This window comes from Vespula vulgaris, chromosome 21, assembly GCF_905475345.1.
Source record: "Vespula vulgaris chromosome 21, iyVesVulg1.1, whole genome shotgun sequence".
Lineage (NCBI taxonomy): Eukaryota > Metazoa > Arthropoda > Insecta > Hymenoptera > Vespidae > Vespula > Vespula vulgaris.
In genome coordinates, this window is record NC_066606.1 from 1,491,594 (window position 1) to 1,509,945 (window position 18,352).

The 18,352-nt window shown below is 29.1% G+C and overlaps 6 protein-coding genes across 15 annotated transcripts; 4 read left to right on the top strand and 2 right to left on the bottom strand.

Moving 5' to 3' along the window:
• Positions 1 to 639: 639 nt before the first annotated feature.
• Positions 640 to 5,823, bottom strand: LOC127071364 (interferon-inducible double-stranded RNA-dependent protein kinase activator A homolog). 7 transcript variants are annotated; one of them, XM_051010564.1, is made up of 7 exons: positions 5,618 to 5,822; positions 4,160 to 4,523; positions 3,911 to 4,028; positions 3,505 to 3,799; positions 2,804 to 2,953; positions 2,572 to 2,683; positions 640 to 910 (listed from the first exon to the last, which is right to left on the bottom strand). In XM_051010564.1, exons 2-7 carry the CDS (start codon positions 4,512 to 4,514, stop codon positions 774 to 776), a joined length of 1,167 nt encoding a protein of 388 aa, XP_050866521.1. In that variant the 5' UTR covers positions 4,515 to 4,523; positions 5,618 to 5,822; the 3' UTR covers positions 640 to 773. The 7 variants fall into 7 exon arrangements, with proteins under 7 accessions (XP_050866521.1, XP_050866520.1, XP_050866523.1 ...); XM_051010563.1 differs by having other exon boundaries at positions 3,911 to 4,043; XM_051010566.1 differs by having other exon boundaries at positions 4,199 to 4,523; positions 5,618 to 5,821.
• Positions 1,261 to 2,307, top strand: LOC127071366 (5-formyltetrahydrofolate cyclo-ligase). The gene is made up of 4 exons (XM_051010572.1): positions 1,261 to 1,419; positions 1,545 to 1,800; positions 1,894 to 1,941; positions 2,027 to 2,307. The coding sequence occupies exons 1-4, from the start codon at positions 1,309 to 1,311 to the stop codon at positions 2,197 to 2,199; spliced, it is 588 nt and encodes a 195-aa protein (XP_050866529.1). The 5' UTR covers positions 1,261 to 1,308; the 3' UTR covers positions 2,200 to 2,307.
• Positions 5,824 to 6,534: 711 nt separating the features above from the next.
• Positions 6,535 to 10,822, top strand: LOC127071448 (transformer-2 protein homolog beta). 4 transcript variants are annotated; one of them, XR_007785066.1, is made up of 6 exons: positions 6,535 to 6,699; positions 7,223 to 7,729; positions 8,007 to 8,221; positions 8,336 to 8,433; positions 9,126 to 9,239; positions 9,313 to 10,822. XR_007785066.1 is itself a non-coding variant. In XM_051010727.1 (5 exons), the coding sequence occupies exons 1-5, from the start codon at positions 6,685 to 6,687 to the stop codon at positions 9,176 to 9,178; spliced, it is 888 nt and encodes a 295-aa protein (XP_050866684.1). In that variant the 5' UTR covers positions 6,535 to 6,684; the 3' UTR covers positions 9,179 to 10,822. The 4 variants fall into 4 exon arrangements, 3 of the variants coding, with proteins under 3 accessions (XP_050866684.1, XP_050866686.1, XP_050866685.1); XM_051010727.1 differs by having other exon boundaries at positions 9,126 to 10,822; XM_051010729.1 differs by lacking the exon at positions 9,126 to 9,239.
• A 783-nt stretch (positions 10,823 to 11,605) lies between these two features.
• LOC127071446 (sulfhydryl oxidase 2-like) lies at positions 11,606 to 14,381 on the top strand. The gene is made up of 3 exons (XM_051010723.1): positions 11,606 to 12,183; positions 12,297 to 12,549; positions 12,666 to 14,381. Exons 1-3 carry the CDS (start codon positions 11,904 to 11,906, stop codon positions 14,059 to 14,061), a joined length of 1,929 nt encoding a protein of 642 aa, XP_050866680.1. The 5' UTR covers positions 11,606 to 11,903; the 3' UTR covers positions 14,062 to 14,381.
• Positions 14,382 to 14,993: 612 nt separating this feature from the next.
• On the bottom strand, positions 14,994 to 16,740 carry LOC127071449 (probable palmitoyltransferase ZDHHC24). The gene has a single exon (XM_051010730.1). It carries the CDS (start codon positions 16,234 to 16,236, stop codon positions 15,379 to 15,381), a length of 858 nt encoding a protein of 285 aa, XP_050866687.1. The 5' UTR covers positions 16,237 to 16,740; the 3' UTR covers positions 14,994 to 15,378.
• Positions 16,741 to 16,883: 143 nt separating this feature from the next.
• On the top strand, positions 16,884 to 18,286 carry LOC127071450 (phosphoglycerate mutase 2). The gene is made up of 3 exons (XM_051010731.1): positions 16,884 to 17,118; positions 17,407 to 17,904; positions 17,976 to 18,286. Exons 1-3 carry the CDS (start codon positions 17,019 to 17,021, stop codon positions 18,140 to 18,142), a joined length of 765 nt encoding a protein of 254 aa, XP_050866688.1. The 5' UTR covers positions 16,884 to 17,018; the 3' UTR covers positions 18,143 to 18,286.
• Positions 18,287 to 18,352: the final 66 nt, after the last annotated feature.

Below are 18,352 nucleotides of genomic sequence, written 5' to 3' on the forward strand. Positions count from 1 at the left end.
GCACGCAATGGAGGAAAATTAATTGGTGCCATTGCCACTGCTGAATTTTGTCGCTCCAAGGCCTTTCTTATTACCGAAAATGCTGTATTATCGTTTCTAGGCACTGGACGAGAATGCACATTAGAAGTCATATGATTTTCTCGTTGCAAAGCTTGGATGGACATTTGATTAGAAAATCTTATAGGCAAATTGGTCATCGTGTTACTACTTCGATTTCTGTAATCCTGATTAGTTACAGACTTTTCATTATAATCCCGCTGCATTTGATAATTATTTAATTTCGAATCCATTTCTTTAGAATACTTTTTTACGGAATAATCCTGTACTGTTCCAGTACTTTCGTGACTCACTTTACCGACGCAGCTATTAATTCTTCGCATGCTAGCAAACGTAGTACTTGTCTGATTCGTCACAACGATCGACGAACTTTTAATCAATGCTTGATCGTTTGATTGTAAGTCATCTTTATTGTCATTACTTTTCTTTATCGAAGAGCTCATTCTAGTAACGGTGACAGCAACATCCGTTGTTGTGGTTATAGAATTTAAAATCGAATCTTTATTACCTACTGCAGCGTTTATCGATTTCATTGATGCTTTTAACGTTCTACCTTTTCTCATATGTTCGAGTTTTTGCACATTTTTGTTTTTTTCTGGAACTTGACTGTTTTGTGACATCATTTTAGTATCTGTATTATTATTCTGATTTTTTGGTAATAAATTATTACGAGACTTGCAGTTTATAGTGACAGCTGGCAGGAGCGAAGCGCTGGCTCACTTCTTGGTCATGATCTTGAGATATTCAAGAGCGTTTTGAGCAGCACTGGCTTGAGCATCTTTACTGGTTACACCGCAACCATAGCAAACTGCCACTGGCAATGTGGACAGTTGCACAAGGCACTGGCATTTACCTACAATTTTATTATGAAGTAAAACAAATGTACATATATTAAACTAATAATAATTATTTTACTAAGTTGAAAAAGAAATTGTTTTTATTCAACTAATATAATGAAAAAAATAATAAAACGAAAAGTATGTAGTCAACTCAAAAAACATATTCTGATGAATGTATTATGTAAAAAAAAAAAAAAAAAAAAAAAAAAGAAAGAAAAAAAAACATTTTCCCTTTATATGAGAATATTATAAAGATGAGATGTATTATATGAATTTTTTTCTATTATTATAATTATGCTCAAAATCGTAAAACATCTTATGTAAATAATTGTTTATCTCCTAAAAAATATACTTATCTAATTGTAAGTATTTTAAAGCATATCATTGGGTACATTGTACAAAGCAAGATAATATGGCAACCATGAAATCTTTGAAGGATGCATTACGAAAAGAAATGAGTAATATTATTTTAAATATCACTGATGAAGAAAAAGCACGACAATCTTCAAGAATATTTGAAAAAGTACGGTAAATTATTTTCTATATAAGTATCTCAATAAATAAAAAACTTGCCAGTCAAGAGGTTATGTCACATACATTCGTACAGTATTGAAATAATATAATGATTTGTACAAACATTATTTCCAGTTGAAAGCATTACCACAATATCAAAACAGTAAAAGAATTTCCGTGTATCTTAGTACTAAAAACGAAATTGACACAACACTTATTTTGACAGACATATTTGAAAAAGGAAAGGAAGTATTTATTCCTAGATGCGATGGTAAAGTGATGGAAATGGTTAAATTATCTTCTATGAATGATTATGAAAAATTGCCATTAACAAAATGGAATTTTAAACAACCAGATATTTCTGAAGCTAGAGAAAATGCTTTTCAAAATGGTAAATGAAAAGATAAAATAAATAAATTGTATAATGCAAAATAAATATCGCATAGAAAAATTAATAACGAATAAAAATATTTTTCTCTTGCAGGTGAATTAGATCTCATTCTCTTACCAGGAGTAGCATTTACTTATAATGGTAAATTATTTTACTTTATATTTGCAAATTACATATACCATATATCAGATTTAACTATACTACTGCATTTATATTTTTTTATTAGGAAAACGCTTAGGCCATGGTAAGGGATATTATGATAAATTCTTAGAAGATACTTTCCAGAAACAGCAAAAAAAACCACATTTGATAGCAATAGCATTTAATGAACAAATAAAAAATGACATACCAACAACTGAAAGAGATGTAGTACTTGACATGGTACTTACAGAAAAATAAAAAAAAAAAAAAAAACAATTTTGCAAATATTTAATAAATCAATTATATTAAATTATGTGCTTACAAATGTATACTTTCAAAAATAAAATATATTGGCACAAAATTTAATTATAACTACTTTTTATAATTTGTTTTAATTAACTACTTTTTATAAATTTTTAAGCATATCAAATTATTTTGTTTTCTTCTTTACTTTATAGATTTTTTTTTCAAAAATCATAAACATTATAATAAATATCATGAAATAATGTTGATCATGCAATGAACAAAAATTCATAAAAATAAAATGAAATAAATAAAAAATTGTAGCTTTAGAAAAATATGCCCCATAAGTTCAATAATTTGATACATGTAAATGTATTATGAACTCACCACTAATAGACTTTTCTTCAATGTCAACATACGTTACTTCAAATTGTTGTTCTGAAGCAATCTCTTGCAAGAATTGTACCAAATTTACATCTCCATCATTCAAACAAGTATTCTGAAACAAAAAACAATAGCAATTTATTTATAATTATAAATGTACAAGAAAAATATGATAAATTGAAATCTCTTGATAATTTGATTTCATTCTTTAAATGTCATGAAATATTATACAAACCTGCAATTCAAAAAGTTTTACACCTGTGGAAGACTTGAGGTTCTTGTGAAATAGTGAAACTTTATGACTATGAGGCGTTGTTAATGTTGAAATTTTGCTACCTTTCAGGTCGGCATAACGGGCATTTACATTTGCAGACTTTTGCACAATCTATAACGGACAATTAATCAATAATTTAATTAAACATTTATGAAATTTTTCTACTATGGAATATGCTACCTGCATCAAAAGCAAAATGAAGTGGAAATGACTTAAATATAGATGCTTCAAGAAAACCAATCTATAATTTTGTAATTCATAAATCTATGATTCATAAATAATTCTTGCAGCATTCATTTCATCATATCAATATCGTCCGCTATAGATTAAAAATGATCAGAAAGGTAGCTTTTTGCAAATATAATGACTAATAAAACAATTGTATAATTGTTAAAAATCACTTCCACTTCACTGTTCTTTCACACATGCACATACACACAAACACATACATCACATGCATACATATTGTATTTTGTAAAATTGAATTTGTTTAGTATAGTTAGAGACTATACGTGAATAAAAAATTAACAACAATAACATGTCGTTAATATTTATATTCTTTAAGAATCTCCTTAGATTATACAATATTATCATTTATATAAATTATTATTATACCCTATAGAAAGTCTTATCTCTTCTTATATATATATGGGTAGTCTTACCTCATCTCCATCCATAATCGAAGCTTGATTGTTTGTATCATGAAGAGTAAGCCACATTTTATGAGCTGCATGTCTCTTTGCAATTTTTTTACTTTTACCATAGCCGACTTCACGAAAACTCAAAATAGAACAAACAATAGTAAATTTTCTCTCGTGTGGTAATCCCTCTTCACCTTCCATTGTATATTTTGGTGGTGGCCAATGACGAGACATACACATTTCTTGCAAAACTCCAATTGGATTGGTTAAACCTTTTTCTTCTCCATATCCTTCAAGTTCTGGTATGCTTTGAGAACTATATGTACAATGTTCAATAAAAGTTACATATTATCAAAATTCTATCAATATTTATAACAGCTATTTTGCTTCCAATATCATAATACGTTATTTAAATAGTTATTCTTACTCTAAACTTTTTGGAATAGGAGATTCGGCAGACTCAATATTCGCTCCAATTAATTTATCTAAAACAGCTTTAGCTGCAGCATGTTTGGCTTCTTTTTTAGATCTACCAGTCCCCATTGCTGAAACAATTGGATCTACTTGAATAGCATAGTAGTTACAAAATGTAAGTTTTTCTAATATCATTTTTTCCTTATTTCCTAATAATATATATCTTATACTATAAGAAAATATTAAAATGATGTATATGTACCATTAATCAAAATTATGTATATGTTATTTTGGTACAAACCGACGACATCAGCCACAGTAACACGATAACGAAATGTAGGTTCATGTATAACACCTTCCACTTGAACTAATTCATATTTAGGTATTGTACCCCTTCGAGATAATAGTTCTTGAAGAACCGAGACAGGCGTCTTACTAGGTAATGATTCCATTTCTAAACGAGCTGCTTCAGGTAATGATAATGTTTCTGACATCATAGCGTGTAATGTTACTCTTGCTCTACTGCGGCGATGGGTATTATTTGAATGGTTCGGAACGTTGCCTACATTAGATAGCATAGTAGGCCCAACCTGTTGTGATTGACGCATTTCTTCCATCTTACAAGTCTAAAAATAAATGATATTTATGTTAATTTAAAGCATTTTATAAAAATACTTATTTATATTACTTAATGTATACACTTATTTAAGAATAATATCAAAATAAATAAAATATTCAATGATTTCAAATACAATATTTTGCAACATTCCAACTTTATTAATAATATCATAAAGCAATTGTACTTTTATAATGTAATATGTAAACACTATAAGAATATCAATACTACATTATTTATAAACTTTGCTTTATCAATATTTCTTATAATTGATGATTATAAATTAAGGATATCATAAATAAAACGGAATATCCTTATTAATTTGACAAAATGTATAGTTATCATCCGAAGTAATATAATTAAAAAATAAAATGAAAAGGACTTGTAAATCAAAACTTTGTTATAACGATATTGTAACAATATAATAAACTAAACATCTTTATTCATTGTCAAGCATTCATCGTGCTTATCAAAAACTTGATATTTTTGATACAAAAATATATTTATTTTAAATGACATATTAAATTGACAAACGTATACAAGAAATATTAAATATACCAACATTATATTTGTAATAGATAAAAACATCAAATAATGAATAATTTTCTATTTCAATTTTATGCTTAGAAAGATTACAAATGCTTTTGGAGATAAATAGAACTTAGATATTCATTACTTTCTTCAATCTTTTTTTTCGCAAGACGACAAGTCGTTATGCAACGAAATATACGTTGTTATAGAAGTGTATATTAATGCACGGTATGATAATGAAATTAATGAATGCAAATAAAATGAACGGAAATTAAAATATAAGCAAATATTTCTAAACGAATAGAATCTTTGCGAAGTATAAAGCAATAGTAAAACCGGCTGGTAGCCATGATAGGTGTACAATTCATCGATCAATTTTAGTATATTATGTTCAGAAACTAAGTAATTGTTCTTCATTGATGAAATTAAATTTTAACATTACTTTACTCGAGTCCTGAAAGTCTTTGAAATATAAACAAAGTTTCGTTTAAAGTTATAAACGGATCGTAGAGGTTGACCGGTCATAGACATCATCTGCTACGCAAATTCGTATAACTCACCGCTTTTACTTACAATTTTTAAAGGTTCTATGCGACTAAGCTGGACTCCTTTCAACAGGCCAATTCCTATACGAAAAGCGAATCCCGCTTTTTGTGATCGATCCAAATTTCACAAAAAGCTTGATCCGTTTGACGACAGAAAAATGGTTCGCCAACTACCGGAGAATCCTTCCTCTGATCTGTGACTCTGCGGCAATACTCGATACGAACAATTTTTGTAGACGCATGACTACGCGCAGCTTTCTGCGCAGATACAACACTGGCGGTTTTGTTTATACAAAATTCCAAAATTTCTATAACAAAATCGAATTTTAAACAAAAAGAAAAAAATTTTACTTTTCATGGAAAATTATTTGTTTATACAGTGAATTTATAATTATTACAATAACTTTTCTATCGTTGTATTAAATTATACTGTAATATTCTCTAGGGATTTTTTATTAAATCGTTATAATTTCGAATTTGTGGTAAACCATATGAAATTTATTCATTTACGAGAAAAACAATAAATGAACTTCGACGAATCAGGCAAGTCTTCCATCTTCTTTCGTAAAGCGCATTTTTATTTCACTGACCGAAGCGACACGTGCTATGTTTTTAAAACGCAATTTTTACTTTATTGTTTGTAATTGCGATATAACAAAATAAACGTATTAAATGTTATAAATTAGAAATTAAATTTATTGATTCTGTTTCTTAGAACGATTAAAAAAGATTTATAAACGTGGAATTTGTATCGCTGAAAAATTCGGACTTTTTCCTTGTAAACTTAACTAGATATCGTATTTGAAGAAATATCGTCGTTCAAATCTATTCGCACGTAAAATTTGAAATAGTATTGCCTACAGCGCCAAACTACCGTCCAATCCGATTCTTCGTTTCTTAGCAACGCCGGATGTTGGCGTTTTCATAGGTTCTATCGAGCAATATCACCATTTCCGTTCGTTATCCATTGTAACGCCCGAAAGCGAGGATCGTTCGCCATTATTATATACCGACGCCACGAAAAATCGTTCTTTCGATTTCGATTTTTATCTCAGGTTTTTCTTTTCTTGACCAGTTTCCAGTTTGGAATTAAAAATGAGTGACATTGAAGTAAGTATTATATTTTAAATCGCTTATTCTTTTCGGCTATCAATTAGAAATATTTAACAAATATGTTAACATGCGGCCAACTGCAGCCATTATCGATCAATAACGTTCTACGCACGTCGCGTGTAATTTTGTTTAGAATAATATTATTTATTAATGCCAATACAATGTATATTCTCACACTATTTACTCAGTGAAAATTTCCTTTACGAATACTTACAATACAAATCTTATTGCATGCTTTTCTAACACAAGATCATATATACGTGAGAGTTTGAAATTGTAGAGCATTTTTTGTTTCTCTAGATACGTTTATATTTTGTTTGTGTTTTTTTCTATCTTTCACGTATTAAATATTGCCATATAATTGATACTATGATGATCAACTCAGCTCGCTTTGATACAATGCTGAAGAAAATACAATTGTTCCCTAAAGTTTTAAAATCTGATTGTGAAAACATATTATTGTTTATATGTGACGTTTTATTATTATTCACAACTGATGTTTGTTTTCTTCGACTTTCAGAGAAGTGGTAGTCGAAGTTCAAGTCCACGCCGACCACGTACTGCAGATGGAGGATTAAGAGACTCGCGGTCACATTCAAGGTCACGCAAATCTCGTGAACGGAAAGAATCACACAGGGCAGTTAAAGAATACTCTAGATCAAGGAGTCGTTCTCTTTCGCGTAGCCGAAAGTCTTACCGGAGTAACAAATACGCTAGTGCTGGGCATCGTGGAAGCAGTCGCAGTCGCAGTCGTTCTCTTTATAGAGGCGGTAGATACTCTCGCAGCAGATCTCGATCATACTCACGTTCCCGCTATTCTCGAGAACGTGACAGGAATATCTATCGCTCACATTCTCGAAGCCCAATGTCAACAAGAAGACGTCATGTTGGTAACAGAGACAATCCTTCTCCTTCTCGATGTTTAGGTGTATTTGGGCTTTCCATATTTACTACAGAACAACAAATTCATCACATCTTCTCAAAGCATGGTCCAGTTGAAAGTGTACAAATTGTTATTGATGCTAAGGTATTTTCGTAATTTTCGTTTTTTATTATTTGTAACGTGCATTTCTTTTTATAGACTCACGAATATATTGTAAAAGCAAATTTTTATCCCTTGTGGATACATTTTTTTTCTAAAGGGAATATTAAATTCTGCCAGAGATTTAGAACGCTCTTACTATTGAGTGAATGTAGAACGTTAAAGGCCTCTGGCTACAAGTATTTTGAATCCTAAGAAATTATTCATATAAGAATTCAAAGTTCCTTCAAATATGTATTAAATTAATAAATTTTATTTACAGACAGGACGATCCAAAGGATTTTGCTTTGTGTATTATGAATCATCCGAGGATGCTAAAGTAGCAAAAGAACAATGCACAGGAATGGAAATTGACGGACGACGAATAAGAGTAGACTATTCTATCACACAAAGAGCCCACACACCTACACCTGGTATTTATATGGGAAAACCGACGCATCTACCTGACCGAGGATGGGATGGACCAAGACGTAGAGAGTCAGTATATGTATTCTTTAAAATTAAAAATTACATATCAATGTAGAAAATAGATATATTAAAAAAAAAAAATAACCTTTCTGAATTATATCTAACATGTTATTTTGAACGTAGGAGCAGTTACAGAGGAAGCTATCGCCGTTCTCCAAGTCCATATTACAGCCGACGACGATCACGTTATGACAGGTCTAGATCACGCTCCTATTCTCCACGTAAGTCTTATTTCAATTTTACTTAGAAGTATAATATAAGCAGTCTACATGGATATGTGTCTCCTTTGAAATAATATGTGCTGCGTATCATGCGTTATACATAAAACAGATCAATAGTCCAGTAAAAAAAATTCATTATCTTTTTATAATTATAATAATAGTAATAATGATAATAACACTCTCATTGATTTGATATTGTATGATACGGTAATTTGTCATAAACCCTTACACATATGCACCTGCAGAACATTTCATATCATCATACATTCTTAAAAATAAACTAATATGACAGATTCGTTGAAATTGTCATGACAAAGTTATATAAGATTAATAAACACATAACATGTTTGGAAGGGGGGGAAATATTGTTGGTATTATGAGAAAAACCTTAATGCTATCGTGAGATAGTGAAGCAAACAGCATAAATCCTTTTGTCTTACAAATTATATATTTCTAATTGATTGACTCTCGTATTTTGTTTAATTGTATTAATTGTTATATAATGATTGTGCACAACTTTATTTTTATTTTTCTACATAAAAGTATAAGAATAGTTGTGCTGCGTGGTTAACAAGTACAAATCGTGGTATACTAGGTATATTTATTGTGCATTTTCAAGAGATATAAAAAGAGTAGTAAAAAGCTTCTTTTTTTTTTTTAAACCAAAAAAACAGTGTATATTTCTTTCACAGATTCATATTTCCGTAGACCGCTTATATTCAGTCCAAAGTATAAGATGAAATAAGAATCTACGTAAATTATCAAGAATCGATGGCAGACGCATCAAGAAATGCATCGAATAAATCGTACGGTAGTAACTAAGTGCACCCTGTACCCTGGGTCGAACAATCATGGTTTTTGTTGCTTAATGAATTTCAGGTCGATATTAAGTGACCGAGTGTGATGCGAGAGGCCAGGTGTTTGGGAGCCATTTGTGTGACTTGACCCTATGACCCCAAATTTCTTCTAACTATACCGTACCGGGTCAAAAATGCAAACGCTACATTCTTACTGCTGTTCTTACCTTACCTATTTCTGCATTATACGCGATTAAATATATAACATTTACGTTATATTATACAATATCAATTAATGAGATAACATTTAATATGCAAAGGAGTCTAGCATATTCTTTGCATGAAACAGTAAGGTTGGAATGGACACAATAGTTAATTTTCTTTTTCGATAATATTATGAAGAATAGGTTTAAGTTACTCATACTATAATTATCATGTGAAGGTTGGAATATGATTGAGTTATGAATTTAATTTGAATATTTAATAATTTGCTTAAAGTTGTATTCCAGCCGTTGGACACTAGATACCACTCTCTAACTACTAAACATGGTAGAAATCGGGAAATCTGGTATTCCTATCCGTTTATGAAACAAAAAAAAACAAAAAACAAAACAAAAAAAAGCAAAAAAAATACAAAAACAAAAAAATAAACCTGAAAATAGAAGTAAGGTCTCTAACCTGTTTGTTTGTTTATAAGGTTTTGAATCAAGAGGTATTGGATGATAGAGGGAAGTTTGAAGTTTCACTCTGAAAAAATGAAAGTTTTGAAAAATTGAAGACAAGATTTCTGAAGATGTTTGTCTTGCTCGCATTTCAAGATATGAAGGTTTTTCGCGCATGTGACAAAGAATATGATCCGAATCGCATTCATTTCCGGCTGAGAAGTCTCAAGCCTAGAAGATCAGCAAGTACTATAAAGCAAGCCTCAAGAGTCAGAATCGTTGGCCCCCGACCTGGACAAATCAGTGGTTGGGGGTGAAACTGGCTGAACGTTTCAGAAAATGTTCAGGAAGCATCGAAATCTTTTCTAAATAGGGAAGAGCGTAAGGTGCTCCAAGGTTTATACTGATCATATTCTTTCTCAGTTGATTTGATTTACAATACAATATTCGCTATTAGATTCTCCTGAAATAAATAAAATGTTTATACCTCCATCCATCCCATCCCTCCACCATCCTAAAACCTCCATCTCCACGAAGGCAAATTTTTTGATTTTATACGCAGATAAAACATTAAATATAAATTGAAAAATTAATAAATATGAATTTTTATATATATATGTACCTATGATTTGCTATGTCTTTAATTTTTTTTCGTTGCCATGATTAATTTGAAAAAAGACAATTTTCTGTAAAAAAAAAAAAGAAAGAAAGAAAAAGTTTTTTTTTTTTAATTACTTAACGTCGCATAGACCGCTTCTATCGATTATTAGCAAAGTAGGAAGCAAAGTTTATAGTTTATTATGCGGTTTGGTGTGCTTTAGGTAATGTAAATGACCTTTTTGTAGGTTCTATGTTCTTTAAGATTATTCTTATGTTTAAGTTCTGTTTATAAAAGAAGTATCTTCAGCAATACAAGATAATATGTTTCAATTATGTGTTCTGGATTGCTTGTAGTTTGGTCAAATATAAAAATAGATAAAGATAGAAGATTGCCGAAGATACCTGAAGAGTACTAAAAACATCCGAAGATACCCGATGAAATTTCCTGCAATACTGCAATCCTATCTGATTTATTCGACCCTATTCAATCTTATTCAATTCTATTTGACTTTATTCGACCCTATTTGATCCTATTAAGTCCACCTGCTGATTTTATTATGACAAATTGGATTGTTCGGGGTCTTACGTAATTATATATTATCTATAATGACATTGGATTGTCCTTTTTTTTATTAATCCTTATTCAAAAAAATACTGGAAAAGTGTTATAAAAAATAGAAATTTTCAATAAAATCAAGATTACTATCGACTATGTGATAAAAAAAAAAAAAAAATTATTGAAGCGCGAAAAAAATTACATTTCGATTAATTATAAAGTTATATATAGAACTCGAACAAATATAAATTTACGTAAAAAATATGCTTACTTGTATTTGAATTTGTGTTGTATTTACCGATACATTTGATAAAATTGATTACTTTTATCATTTTATTTTAATTCTCTTATGAATGAATAAAAAAATTGAAATATAATAAGAATTTAAATATAGTTAAAAAAAAATGATAAAATTAGTATCGACAATTAGTTATTTTCGTATTTTTTCTTATCCTTGCTATTTTTTGAAATTTTTTCTAAATTCGATAGGTTATTTTTGTAGAGATATGTTTTCTAACATATACGTAATTATTTTTTGTATTGATCGATAATATCGATTATGAAAGCTTTATTTGATAATTAGATAACAAATACGTTAGATAACAAATAAAGCGATTATGTGTATCATCTATATTTTTTAAGTAAAAGAAATTGTATCATTTAAAAGTTGTAATCTTTTTCAATAAAAAACACAAATTTAATTGTTTTTTAATACATATTAAAAATTTGTCGAATATTTTTATGAATAAGAACTGTCTAAAAGCAGTTACTTTATTATTGGTAACACTGTCAGAGATCTGTGTACTACTTCAGCGCATTTCAACATCTTTAGGTTAAGAATCGGTAAATACAAACATGCGACGACACGATTTCGTAACAAAAATAATCTTATTATACATCGTGATAATATGTAAAAATGTAACAGTAGTAGCTATACAAGACGATCAATATCAAAGTTATCCTGCTCAAGGTTTGTACAATGCCAGTGATAATGTGGTAGTATTAAATGCTTCTAATTTTAAAACTAGTGTTTATGGAGATTCGAAAGGATGGTTAGTTGAATTTTATAATAGTTGGTGTGGATTCTGTTATCGTTTTGCACCTACATGGAAGGCTTTTGCAAGTAATGTTTATTGTAAGTGTTGTTTCTCTAAAATGATTATTCAAATAAATTGTGATTTTTTTAATTACATAAAATAAATAATTTATAATCTACGTTTTATTTTATGCATTCAATATATTTTCCAGCTTGGAGAGATATTGTTGTCATTGCAGCCATAGATTGTGCTGTAGATGACAATAATCCAATTTGTCGTGAATATGAAATTATGCATTATCCAACGCTTAAATATTTTCCTATTAATGCACATTCTTCTTTCATGGGTATAGTAGTTGATAAAGGTGATAGCGTTGATGATGTTAGGCATAATTTGATTAAAAGACTGGAAAAGGAGCAAGAGGAAGGACGTGGTATAACGTGGCCTAATATTACACCTTATAGGTAAAAGTTGATTTAATTGTAAAATCATTTTGTATAGTATTTTTATTATTTCTTTAATAGAGTAATAATTTATCTACTATCAATTTATAATTTATTAATTTATTTATAATTTATAGAAATGCAGAGATAAAAGATATATGGAAAGTTGTACCAAAAACTGTAAAATACTTTTTTTTATTATTTGAGAAAACAGACTCTCATATGGGAACTGAAGTCATATTAGATATGCATAAAATTTCAAGTCTGCAAATACGTAGAGTTATATCTGACAATGAATTACTATGCGTAACAAGTAAAATCACCAAATTTCCAAGTCTAATTGTAATGAGCCAAACGGAATCGCAAAAGCTATTAAATATTAGAATTCCAACAAGAGAAGGTATTATACAAACAATCAAAACCTATATGAACTCAAAGAGTATAAATATAGATGAACAAATTATTGGGAACCGCAATAGAGAATTGCTAATTCAGAAACCAAATGCAATAAGTAATACTAAATCAAAGTCTCTGCAACAACAGCAATATAACTCTGGCACATTTGAAGATCATTTATATCAATTAGATTTGGAAACAGCTCTGCGATATTCCATTTACCATGAAGTACCAATGACTAAAATGATAGAAGGAGAAAAGATGGAGGCATTGAAATTATACTTAGATGCAATAGCCAAATATTTTCCAATGAGATTCAATGGTATTTTTCTTGACGTAATTCGTAATATAATCAATACAAAAGAAACGATATCCGGAGAAGAATTCGTACATTTATTAAAATCTACAGAGGATGAAATGTTGCCTGTATTCTCAGGCCCACAGCAATGGATTGCATGTAAAGGAAGTAAAGAAATATATAGAGGATATCCTTGTGGATTATGGACAATGTTTCACATGTTAACCGTTAATTTTGGAATGGAAAATAAAGATAAAAAACATTATAATCCCATTGAAGTGTTACAAGCTATGTATGAGTATATAAAAAATTTCTTTGGTTGTGCTGATTGTTCAAAACATTTTATAGAAATGGCAACAAGAAACAAAATATTTGAAGTACAGAATGGAGATGATAATATATTATGGTTGTGGAAAGCTCATAATGAAGTTAATGCAAGATTGGCAGGAGATGAAACGGAGGATCCTAAACATAAAAAAATACAGTATCCATCGCAAGACCATTGTTCAGAGTGCAGATATCCAAATCAAACTTGGAATGAAGCTCAAGTTTTATACTATCTTAAAAGAAAATATAGTTATGCAGGAATTAATTATTATGGATCTAGTGAAAAATATAGTAACTTACAAAATAGTAGATCAAAAAGAAGATTAGAACTAGCTCCTAACAAATATATAAATCTTAAAAAATTGGGTTGGGATTTTACTGTATTTGATATAAGTATTTGTGTTGTATTATATGTTACATCTGCTACAATACTCACACTTGTTTGCATTAAATTTGCTGTGAGAAGAACTTACAGAAAAAAAGCATACCTAAACTCATTTGGTAAAGTATAAATTCTTGTGAAGAACAGATTCACAGATTCATTATAGGCATGTATATTGTAGGCAATACATTTTTTAAGATATTGTATATATACGTCTGTGTATTCGTCTGTATATATTATTGATATTATTTAATAATCTAGTTCTTCTATATGCATATCTGCATTTTTATATGTCATCAACTGAACAGAAGTTCTCGTGCTATTATCAATAGAATTTTTTACAGAAATTGTACAGATCATATGTATACATGTATTTGTATTACATTTCGTTAGATTTCGTTAGATTTGTGTTATAAAATTATTCTTTTAAAAGTTTAAAATTAAACACGTCATGATCAATTGTATACTGTTATGCTATGTTAAGCTAAATTTTTTAACAAAAAAATTTGTATGATTATTATATTAAATACTTTTTTTTTTATGATAAATCCAACAAAAAAATTTCATAATTATGACAATCTCAATGAAAGTGAGTGTTTGTCAAATCGTTGTTAATTGTAAATATCTATTATTTTAAAGTTGAATTTAAATTTTGCATAATTACGTAAATATAAATATACATAAAAAAAATTTCTACATGGATATATAAATATATCATACATATATATTTTAGAAATTTTCTGTATAATCGATTTAAGAAAGCAAAAAATAACGATTAAATTTTATTAGCAGCTACAAGGATCAACTTGTATTCAAGTTGATCTTATTTGACTAAATATAGTAGATCCAAATCATTACTCCGTATAAGTTTTATATATGTATATGTATATATTTATACAGCACAATATCATAACTTTCAATTACTAATATAGAATATTTATAGAAGATAATACAGATTACTCATTATTGATATAATGTACAATTTTAAAAGTTCCATATTGACATAATTTATTTATTAGTTCTTTAAAAGAATTTTTACTTTAAGTAGAAATGTCTGACATGGCAACTTAATAAATTTTTATTTATAACAATGTGCAAAATAGGAAATACATTTTCTTTTTTTTAAAACACATTTATATATTTCATTAAATATTTATATATCTATATATAAAAAGAGAGAGAGAGAGAGAAAGAAAATATACATTATTCTTAGCATATATTATTATTCAAAATTAAGAAATTTCATTGTGTAATATGCATAAATGTGTGTATATAACAACTTTTTGGTATGACTGTATGATCATGATATGTTACAAAATATTTATAAAATACAGTTCAGCTTTTATAACTTGCAATTTCATAATTAATAAAGAAAAATTAGTAAAAAAAAAATTTCAAGTTGGAATGATTGGTCAACTGCATTTCAAGTGAACAAATGCATATAAATTCATTTATTCTTTATATTATTAATTTCCCATGTACTTTTCGTATCCCATGTAATACCATCGTGCGGTAATTTTGATTTCATATATGGAATCAACCATGTTAAAAACCATCGTTCACCAAGAACTTCTTTTATATTCTGTTGCCAACCAAGATCATAAGTATCCCTATTTTTATTACTTTCATCTGCTACGCATCCACTAAAAACTAATCTAAAATGATAAACGCATAAAACACCTGTAAATAACATTCCTATAACAGAAACAATATAAAGTAATAAATAGAATTGTTCAATAGAACCATCAAACCCAAAAACAAATATTGCCAATGGAAATATAATTTTTATAATGGTCATTGGAAACTCAAAATTTATTCTAGCCCAGATAAAATAGTTATTATAACAAAAAGCATAGACTGTAGCAATGAATAAATACAAAAGGAACATTAAAAAGTATCTGTGATTAAAATAACCAATACAACAGCCAGTAAAGATACAATGATGATCACGCTTTAGAATACATGTTCTACATGTTGAACAGTGCCATGAACGAGGAGGAGCAAGTATTTCACATGTTGTACATAACCTCCATCCATTCTTAGGAGTTGCTGTGCTTACCGGTACAATAGTTCTATTAATACTAGTATCGCACAATATTGTATAGGTAAAGTTACCCACAATATTTAACATTATAAAATTACCTATAGTAAAATGGATGAAATATGGTATTGTGTTGTACTTATACAATGCGGGTAATACTACCCATAGTTCGAACCAATATATTAATGGTACAATTGTTAATATAAATATCATAGAAAAAAAGTCACTTAATGTGTGAGGCCAAATCGTTTTACGAATGATCATTTTGACAATTGTCACTGTATAATTTTTATCCACACATTCACTACTGATCTTTTCAATAGATTCACAATAAAGTTAATTAAAATTATGTCAACAACGATATTCCCTTGTGCCCTTGATAATAGACGTTTTATTATCCTTATTTACACGGACAAATATATCAAACTTACAGGTCGACATATTTCTTTTATATATTTCTTGTTCGTTCTTTTTAACTTCTGTTGCTTGCAGAAATGGTTAGATATTCCTAATATCCAATTGAATAGGGAAGAAACTCGTGAGTCTCCAGCATTTATCTTTAATATTATCCATAACTTCGTCAAAGGTTTCTTCTCTCTTTTTTTTTAAATGTTAACTTTAAAAACGTGATGAAAAAATATGGAACATACTTTTTTCTGTTCCTATTCACGATGCAATGCGTTGAATTCATTCAAATCTTGTGCAATTTGATACGATTTAGATCTTAAACAAAGCACGTGATTGATTCTATAGCATTGAAACAACATCTAAGATGTGGGATAAATTTATTATTTATCGAGCGAACCATCAACGCCATCTGACGTGGCAAATACGGAATTAAAATCGTAGATAGTTTTTTGCCTATAATTTTATATCCGATTATGCTCGCTTCGAATAAACTTAATGGAGGGGAGTAAAGCATAGACAGCAAGGAAAGAATATATGTTGATGACAAATTCAAAGGAACTATCGTGAATAGCGCCACTTAAAAAGTTCCTCGTTAATCGTGTCAATTGTGATATCTTGCGTATTTATTTATTACAAACATGTCGAAATATAAGATTGTTATGGTTCGCCATGGTGAGAGCGAATGGAATAAATTAAATCTATTTTGTGGATGGTACGATGCTAATTTATCCGAGAAAGGTAGGATTATAAATGATGTCGAAAATCTTCGCAAGGGCAAAAGGTCATGAGATCTTAAAAAAATATTTTTTTTTCAAGATGTATAAAAAAATTAAGACATTTAAGTTCTTTATAATTTTTTTTTAACCGTCGCAACGAGATACATGTCTTAAAATGCGAACCAATAAAATTTATTATAAAAAATTCTTTTTTTAAATTTGTACGATATATCATTGCATTCATTCATCTAATTACTTGTTCATTCATACGTATGGGTGTTCGTAATCTTATATAAAAAATATTTTTCAGGTAAAAGCGAAGCTGTATCAGCTGGAAAAGCTATTAAAACGGAAGGTCTTTGTTTTGATGTTGCTCATACATCTGTTTTGACAAGAGCTCAAGAAACTTTGAAAGCTATTTTGAAAGAAATCAATCAGGAAAATATTCCTACTTTTAAAACGTGGCGATTGAATGAACGTCATTATGGTGGTCTAACTGGCATGAATAAAGCAGAAACAGCAGCAAAATATGGAGAGGAACAAGTACAAATCTGGAGAAGGTCTTTTGATGTACCACCTCCTCCTATGGAATCTGATCATAAGTATTATGAAACAATAACTAAGGATCCTAGATATGCTAATGAGCCCAAGCCCGAGGAATTTCCTAAATTCGAATCCTTGAAACTAACTATAGAAAGGACTCTGCCTTATTGGAACGATGTTATCATACCACAGTTGAAAGAAGGAAAAAGAATCATTATAGCTGCACATGGAAATAGCTTGCGAGGAATAGTGAAGCATCTTGATGGTACATATATTCATTGTGTAAACTATTCTTCTTGTAGAACGTACGATAAAAGAATTTTGTTTTATTTACAGAAATGACAAATGATCAAATCATGACTTTAAATCTACCGACTGGTATTCCTTTCATATACGAATTGGATGAGAATTTCAAACCAGTTATTTCTATGAAATTCTTGGGTGATGAAGAAACTGTTAAAGCAGCAATAGCCTCAGTTGCTGCACAAGGAAAAGCAAAATGAAGTATTGAAGAGAATTGAATTCTCAAATATTAATTTTCAGTTAAACATTGTATCAAAATTAAGATTTCAAATAATTCAAAGTATTGATTAAACAAAATATAAGTAGATGAAGAAACTAAGAAATTAGAAATAAGAACACTAAAATGTCTAATTATTAATGATTACATTAATGCCCAAAGTCCTTAACAAATTTTATTTTTTGTAAAGCAT

Excerpts from the sequence above, each read along its gene's own strand:
- LOC127071366 (XM_051010572.1), top strand. The coding sequence starts at position 1,309 with ATGGCAACCATGAAATCTTTGAAGGATGCATTACGAAAAGAAATGAGT. Across the intron at positions 1,420-1,544 it reads CTTCAAGAATATTTGAAAAA|TTGAAAGCATTACCACAATA; the intron begins GTACGGTAAATT and ends CATTATTTCCAG. Across the intron at positions 1,801-1,893 it reads AGAAAATGCTTTTCAAAATG|GTGAATTAGATCTCATTCTC; the intron begins GTAAATGAAAAG and ends TTTCTCTTGCAG.
- LOC127071364 (XM_051010563.1), bottom strand. The coding sequence starts at position 4,514 with ATGGAAGAAATGCGTCAATCACAACAGGTTGGGCCTACTATGCTATCT. Across the intron at positions 4,044-4,159 it reads ATACATAATTTTGATTAATG|ATCCAATTGTTTCAGCAATG; the intron begins GTACATATACAT and ends CTATTCAAGTAG. Across the intron at positions 3,800-3,910 it reads CCTATTCCAAAAAGTTTAGA|TTCTCAAAGCATACCAGAAC; the intron begins GTAAGAATAACT and ends TTGTACATATAG.
- LOC127071448 (XM_051010727.1), top strand. Across the intron at positions 7,730-8,006 it reads AAATTGTTATTGATGCTAAG|ACAGGACGATCCAAAGGATT; the intron begins GTATTTTCGTAA and ends TTTTATTTACAG. Across the intron at positions 8,222-8,335 it reads GATGGACCAAGACGTAGAGA|GAGCAGTTACAGAGGAAGCT; the intron begins GTCAGTATATGT and ends TTTTGAACGTAG.
- LOC127071446 (XM_051010723.1), top strand. The coding sequence starts at position 11,904 with ATGCGACGACACGATTTCGTAACAAAAATAATCTTATTATACATCGTG. Across the intron at positions 12,184-12,296 it reads TTTTGCAAGTAATGTTTATT|CTTGGAGAGATATTGTTGTC; the intron begins GTAAGTGTTGTT and ends TATATTTTCCAG. Across the intron at positions 12,550-12,665 it reads CCTAATATTACACCTTATAG|AAATGCAGAGATAAAAGATA; the intron begins GTAAAAGTTGAT and ends TATAATTTATAG.
- LOC127071449 (XM_051010730.1), bottom strand. The coding sequence starts at position 16,236 with ATGATCATTCGTAAAACGATTTGGCCTCACACATTAAGTGACTTTTTT.
- LOC127071450 (XM_051010731.1), top strand. The coding sequence starts at position 17,019 with ATGTCGAAATATAAGATTGTTATGGTTCGCCATGGTGAGAGCGAATGG. Across the intron at positions 17,119-17,406 it reads TGCTAATTTATCCGAGAAAG|GTAAAAGCGAAGCTGTATCA; the intron begins GTAGGATTATAA and ends AATATTTTTCAG. Across the intron at positions 17,905-17,975 it reads AATAGTGAAGCATCTTGATG|AAATGACAAATGATCAAATC; the intron begins GTACATATATTC and ends TTTTATTTACAG.